This window comes from Emys orbicularis, chromosome 9 (assembly GCF_028017835.1).
Source record: "Emys orbicularis isolate rEmyOrb1 chromosome 9, rEmyOrb1.hap1, whole genome shotgun sequence".
Lineage (NCBI taxonomy): Eukaryota > Metazoa > Chordata > Testudines > Emydidae > Emys > Emys orbicularis.
Genome location: NC_088691.1, coordinates 69,428,671 through 69,435,900, shown reverse-complemented (window position 1 = coordinate 69,435,900; position 7,230 = coordinate 69,428,671). Strand labels below are relative to the sequence as shown.

At 46.7% G+C, this 7,230-nt stretch overlaps 1 protein-coding gene across 1 annotated transcript in view; it reads left to right on the top strand.

Moving 5' to 3' along the window:
- The first annotated feature begins 356 nt into the window (after positions 1-356).
- WDFY1 (WD repeat and FYVE domain containing 1) overlaps positions 357-7,230 on the top strand; it is a 43,946-nt gene continuing 37,072 nt past the window's right edge. The window contains exon 1 of the mRNA XM_065410967.1: positions 357-493. Coding sequence (XP_065267039.1) covers positions 357-493 — 137 coding nt within the window. The remainder of the gene's footprint in view (positions 494-7,230) is intronic.

Here is a 7,230-nt window from a genome sequence, read left to right as displayed (position 1 = left end):
TACGATCCCTAGTCTGTCTTTTAGAGGCCCTGCTTCGCTGAAGACTACGTAGCCCATCCTCGGTGTCAGGACTTTTCAGAGGCTCCTCTACTTCAGAGTATACGGGAGCCTCTGCCTGGCACTGGGGCCTTCCAGTCTGTGCCGCTAGTCTGATACTAGGGGCGCTCCACTACTTCCTGAGGCGTCACTACTCGTGATATTACGGGATCCTCCGGAGCCCTGTCCTTCCTGTGGCGCCGCTACATCTGATATTACGGGCGCCCGTCGCGTCTTTACCCCCCCTCCGCCAAGCAGGGCCCTCACCTCTGCCCGTCACTCAGCGGAGGGGCCGCCCCCGGCGGAGGCTCCGCACCGAGATGGCGGCCGAGATCCACGCCAGGCCGCAGAGCAGCCGGCCCGTCCTGCTCAGCAAGGTCGAGGGGCACCAGGACGCGGTGAGCGCCGCCCTCCTCATCCCCAAGGAGGACGGGCTCATCACCGCCAGCGAGGACAGGTGGGCGCCGGGCCGCCCGCTCCCCGGGGCACGGGCAGAGCCTCCCCCATCCCCGGGGGAAGGGGCGGGCGGACCCCTCAGTCCCCCGGTTCAAGGCTCTGGCTCTTTCCGGGGAAGCCGCCTCGGTTCACTGCCCCGGGCTGGCAGGCGGCGGAGGCTGCAGGTCGCTGGGTCTCCCCCCTCGCTGGGGGGCTGCCCCCCCGGGCTAACCCGAGCAGCCCGCCCGTCGCGGTGCCCCCTGGAGGAGCAGCTCGGGGGGGGCTCCCTGCCAGCCGCGCTCCGATCCCTCCCGGCTCGAGCAGCGCCGTGCCCGGGAGCAGCCGGGGCGCGGGGGCCGTTGGCTGGGCTGCCCTTCGTGCCGTGCCGTTCCGTTCCGGGTGGCAGGGCTGTGGGTCAGAGCCTGTCCTGAGGGGCCCCTGCCTTCCCCAGACAGGTCGGGGCGGGAAGGGGAGGGGTCTGTAGGAAAAGCGTGTTAGTTCGAGGGGGACCCCACCGCTCCAAAGGCGTCGTTGAAGAAGAAAGCTAGTGGGCAGAGTAGTGAACTGAGGGCAGAGTAAGGAGTCAGTGCTCGTCAGTAAGCCCTGGGCTTCTCTAGGATGTGCTACTGACTCAGATGCAAGTTGCTGACTACTGGAAAAATCCGTTAGACCCTTCAGTCCTGAGAAGTGCCTTTGTCAAAGGCCGAATGTTGTTCTGAGGAAGAGGTGCAGGCACCTTATTTAAACACCACATTTTAAACACCACCAAAGAGTCCGATTCTGGTCGCCGGTACACTAGTGTGAAATCAGAGTAACTCGGCTCAGACTTCTCTAGCACTGAGAGTAACTTCTGTAACCAGGAGTAGAATTTGGCTCTCATTATTTTAAATTTGATCCTGGGATTGGCAAGAGGCAGCAGTGTTGTGAGAGTCCAGCTGGATGTGGGAGATGCAGGATTGAGGGTCACAGTGTAAAAAGGCAAACTCTCTTTAAGGCATGAATTTTGCCAGAAGGCACAAAATAGTGACTCTTGCCACTAGCCGTAAAGAAACAGTGGATTGCAACACTGACTAGGGAAAATGAACCACTCCTTACACTGGGAGTGGTGAATTGTGAAACTGAGCAAGAGTTGGCTAGCATACTGCCATTTGGGGTTGGTTACGAATGAGATGGGCTTCTAAATATTAGAACTAACAAATACTTCATACAACCTGTTTTGAGGATCTTGATGCACTTTGTGAAGATAAATTAAGCTTCCCAATTCTCTTCTGAGGTAGGCAGGCAGGCAGATATAATTACCTCTTTTACAGATGGGTAAATGGAAGCATGTGGAAAGGTTAGATGGCTTCCCTGAATTAATACTGAGCCTATGGCAGAGCTAGGATTAGATCAGGCTTTCTTTTAATCACTAGATCACATTGTTTCTATGATAATTGGGAGGGAAAGCAGCAAAACTTGGAAAAATCAGTGTCCTCTGTTGCCTTCTGTTGTGAAAAATACCTATCTAGTGGAAGAGAAGAACAGAGCCACTGAAGATTGTTGGGCTGGAAGGGAGGTGCAACTATCAAGGTTGTCGCAAGATGCTGTTATGAAGTGGTGGTAGTTGGTGGAATTTTCCAGCAGGTGGGAACGAAGCAGAAGAAATGGGAGCTGCTTTTTTTTTTTTTTCCCAGTTCAAAACATTTCTGTGTCTTCTGCTCTAGAGAAAAGTTATAGTCTGAACTGGATAAGGGCAGGGGTAATTATGAGACTGGAAAATATCCTCACACCAAAGCAGCAGCTCTCAACTGGGGGGGGAGGGGGGGAGTTACAGATAAGGACCATTATTTGTTATAAACATTGACTCAGTTTAAAACAACAAACAACCCTGCATGATATATATTTGCAAGCGTACTTGTTTGTAGAACCAGTCCTAAGGGAAAGTGAGCAAAGCCCAGGAAATCCCTATAAACTAGGTATCTTGTAACAGGTGTTAGGAATCGGTTTAGTAACTTAACACTAGTAAAGGAGTGACCAGCATTTCTCAGGGGAGAAGACAGAAAATGCTAATCCATATTCACTCTTTCTGTTCTGCGGAGGGATAGCATGAACTTTTTTTTTTTTTTCTGCTTAGCCTATCAAGAACTGCTTTACATTCTGGAAAGAACTCAGATTCTAACATGTATTTTGTTGTGAGGAAGAAGTTGAAGACTGCATAAGGGAGTCTTGTAAACAAGTAGTCTCTGCTTATTGTTTTGATTAACGTGTGCAGACTAGAGACAGAATTGCCTTTTCGGAGGTGGTTGGGAAACCCACTTCCATTTGACAAAGTAGATTAGAACCTTTAGATTTTTAGAGTAATGTTTTAGTCTTAGGCACGTTTAGTCTTTAGCCCAGTCCTCGTGATCATGGAGAAAAGTTCAACAATGTGCACCTTGAAGGCTCAAATCAGAAAGCAAATGCAAATTATCCAAAGCTGTTATTTCAAAATCATGATTTGGGGGATCTGACTCTGATTTTTGAACACTTAGGATTGGCATTGCTGGATTTAGGAGCTGATCAATGGGACGTGTGCTTCTAAGTTACTTGAGTGGTTTTGAAAATACCATCCATAGACAGCTAAACGTGGATTTAGGAGTTCTGGGGTGGGGCTGGGGATGAGGGGTTTGGGGTGTAGGAGGGTGCTCTGGGCTGGGACCAAGGGGTTTGGAGGGCAGAAGGGGGATCAGGGCTGGGGCAGAGGTGTGGGGGGTGGGGTGTAGGCTCCAGGCAGCACTTACCGGAAACAGCAGCATGTCTCTGGCTCCTACGTGGAGGCATCGCCAGGCGGCTCTGTGCGCTGCCCTGTCCGCAGGCGCTGCCCCCGCAGCTCCCATTCACAGAGATTCCCGGCCAATGGGCTGGGAGCTGCGGAGTCAGTGCTTGGGGGTGGGGACGGAGGCAGTGTGCAGAGCTGCCTGGCCATGCCTCCACCAGCAAAGGGGACTGGGAGGCCCACATGGCCAGGCATCTCTGCAGGCATGCTGCCTCCATCTCCAGGCACCACCCCCGCAGCTCCCATTGGCTGAGGCTTGGAGCCGCGGAGTCAGCGCTCAGGGAGCAGGGATGGAGGCAGCATGCCTTCAGAGGTGCCTGGCTGTTCCTTGCACCAGCAGGGATGGGGAGCTGCCCAAGGTGAGCTCCCACACGGACCTCAAAATTTTTACCACGGACACATAGCTGGCACAGCACCTGGCACTGGCACTATGTACTGGGTCTGGGATGTGATCAGAGCAAGCCTGGGCCAGTTTCCTTAGCCCTGTTCCATGGAGATGGGGATATCTTGTGTGCCATGTAGTACCTGTGAGGGAGATTGGCTGCTGGGACCATATTCTGGATCTTTGGTGGAGCCTGGCCAGCTCAACTTCCTCCTCCCCCTGCTCACTACAGCTGCTCTGGCACTATAGTCTCTTCTGCTGCTGCTTTGATGGCAGTGTGGAGCCAGCATTAGCATGCTGTTCATTTATTTCGATATGCTTCCATGCAAAGGACCTAAGGGGAACAGTGATTTTTCAACATGTTATCTCTGCCAAACCTGAAAAGCATTTTATGGCACTCTATCTCTAGCCCCAGAGCTGCCAAAGGCCTGTTGCAAACATGGTGGTGGTGGAACTTCACACAAAAAAGTTTCAACTACTTTTTGTGATGGTGTTAGGATAAATACTGGGGTTGCTGCTTGCTCTCCCTATAATAATATGCTGCATCTATAAATCTCCTATACTAAAGCTTGCTCAGATAGATACTGTACTGTATCCCCAATTCATACCTAAACATTGCACCTTCTTTTAAAGTCCAAAATCACTTTTAAAAAGTGACACACCAAAGATGGTAAGGAACTGTATGTAGCTCAAGACTGAGAGTCTATAAACAATCCTATAATCTGTTTCATTAGTCCAGTTCATTAGTTACTGTTGTTTTGGTTCTTGGAATCTCAGATTTCAGCATTTGTTGCATTAGATAATTTGTAAGAGAGTGCTTGCTCTCTTGAAAATAGGGGGAATATAAGATTGTCATGCATCTTTGAGCCACATCTTAATATGGTATCAAACTGTTTATTTAACTTTAAACTTCATGCTTTTCTGCTTTTACTTCAGAACGGTGCTTGAACTGTGGGACATAAGAGTTGTACAGCATAGGTGGCTATTCCATACATTAACTTCTCACATCTGCTGGCACCAAAGAACAGGGATAACAATTGGAGCATTCTATCCCTCTATCTCTCCCATTTTAAGCAGCATGCCTCTTGAGTAGATTGTGGTGTAGTGGATAGTAAAACTTGATACAGCTAACATTAACATCAAGTTGGCTATGAACTAGTACAGGGATCGGCAACCTTTCAGAAGTGTGTCAGAGTGGTAGCCGTGTTAGTCTGTATCCTCAAAAAAAAATGAGGAGTACTTGTGGCACCTTAGAGGCTAACACATTTATTTGAGCATAAGCTTTCGTGGGCTAAAACCCACTTCATCGGATGCATGCAGTGGAAGACACAATAGGAAAATATATATATACACAGAGAACATGGAAAAAATGGGTGTTGCCATAGCAACTGTAACAAGGGTAATTAATTAAGGTGAGCTATTAGCAGCAGAAGAAAAAAAACTTTTTTAGTGATAATCAGGATGGCCCATTTCTAACGGTTGACAAGAAGGTGTGATTAACAGTAGGGGGGAAAATTAGCATGGGAAAACAGTTTTACTTTGTGTAATGACCCATCCACTCCCAGTCTTGATTCAAGCCTAATTTAATGGTGTCTAGTTTGCAAATTAATTACAGTTCTGCAGATCTTGTGTGGGTGGTGGAATCTTGCTATTGAAAATGCTCTGCTAAGAGGGAGGTAGGGATCCTAGAAGAGTGAGCATTTGATCATTGTTCCATCATTGCTCCTATTAGGATTTCACTAATTGCTTGGGGGTTTTGTCTTGTCTTGAAATGAAAACCCCCAAATAAGAACACTGGCACTTATGATGTACAACACCACTAACATGAAACATCCCTCCCCAAAACCAAAAACACTCGTGTTATGGAACTTGCTCAAAGTCACAGTGAGTCAATGACAGAACCAGAACTCAGGAATCCTCGCTCTCCCATTCTCTGAACGCTTATCATGCTAACTCTCCAGCCTTTCACAATGGCATAAGGCATACACTAGTAACTCTAGAGTAGCTGAAATATTTAAATCCTGGAGGTTTTAAAAGAGTGAACTAATATAGCTTAGATATTCATAAGAAAATATAATATGTTTCAATATTATCTTGTTACGCCGTGGTTATGTATTTTCCTTGTGTTATGGAGGGTGTTCATGGAGGCAGTGGCCTTGTCAAAACTAGCTTTTCAAGTAATGCTCTAAATGCAACAGCCTGAAGAAAGCTGCTTGGGATGAAACTTCGGCTTTGCTTATGGCTGAAATTATTAAATACACTTCAATTTTTATGCAAGTTGCAACTTCCCAATAGTGATGGTTTCTTGAACATGATACTATATTCTCAGTGCTAAACTTTTGTTTCCGCTACAGTATTTATTTGGTCATTCTCTTCAGAAGATTTGCCACAGGCTTTTCAGTAGCAGCTGTGATGAGTGAGTCAAACATATCAGTATGTTGACTCACTCTGTATCTTTTTTTACATCAAAGATCCACCTCCTTAAACTGATGGGTTCAGCTTGCACTTCCTAAATAAGGAATAAAATATAAAATTAAACTTTCGGCGTGGCTTTTATTTTTTTAAACCTTGGTTGGGAACTTACAGGATATCACTTCTCAACATTGTGAAGGTAGGCAAAAGACCCTCTATGCAGATCTCACTAATAGGGGTGAATCCCATCCTTATGCGCTATAGTACAAGGATGGGATTTGACTTACCGCTATGCGCAGGAACTTGGGTGCAGAAAGAGAACAGTTCCCTAGTATTCTGTTCCTGTGGGGATAAGGAGATATTTGTTATGATGATTATCCGTTTCAAATCAGTTTTTCAGCAGATGGAGGAGGTTGAGTGCTACTCTTGGTTACTCTGTAGGTCATAGTGTAACTCTGAACTTGTGTTGATGCAAATGAGAACAGAATCCAACCCTGAAACTAACAGTGCAGTTGGATCATCTTTATCTATTTATCCAAGCGCCTGTGGCTTCTACCACAAGACTGATAAATCTTGAGTAAAGAAAACTATTTGTAATATGAAAGTTTCCAAGGGAATTGAAGAATACTCAACAATCTCTTGCTAGTTCTTGTTTCTGTAGGCATTTGTCTGAGCTTTTGTATTTACACTAAAGTAGTCTTGCAATTCTTTTATAGTTTGTATGTATATACAAGGGGCCAACTCTGGGACCATTAGAATTCATTGGCACGCTTTTCAGTGGCTTGGTTGGGACCAGGATTTGGCCCTGGGGAAATAGTTTAGACAGTGGAAGAAGTGCTGCTTCTGTAGCCTATATAAATGCAGCTCTAAATTAAGGTTGCATATATGATGTATCCATAACTTCTGAAAGTAGTGTGTGGTGGCTGAAGGCTTCTGTCTTACAGGATTAACTTTGAAAGAAGCAATATTGATTGTAAGGTTTTGAAATAGGGACTGCATCTATGTACAGAAGAAAGACTGGCCCACTTGTTGGATGCTAGCCTGACTTGGGAGATTGGAATTCAGTTATTTGCCTTGCCTCAGCCTTCTTGTGTGATCTTGAGCAAGTCACTTAATCTGTCTGTGCCTCAGTTCCCCATCTGTAAAATGGGGATAATATGTTTCTATCTCA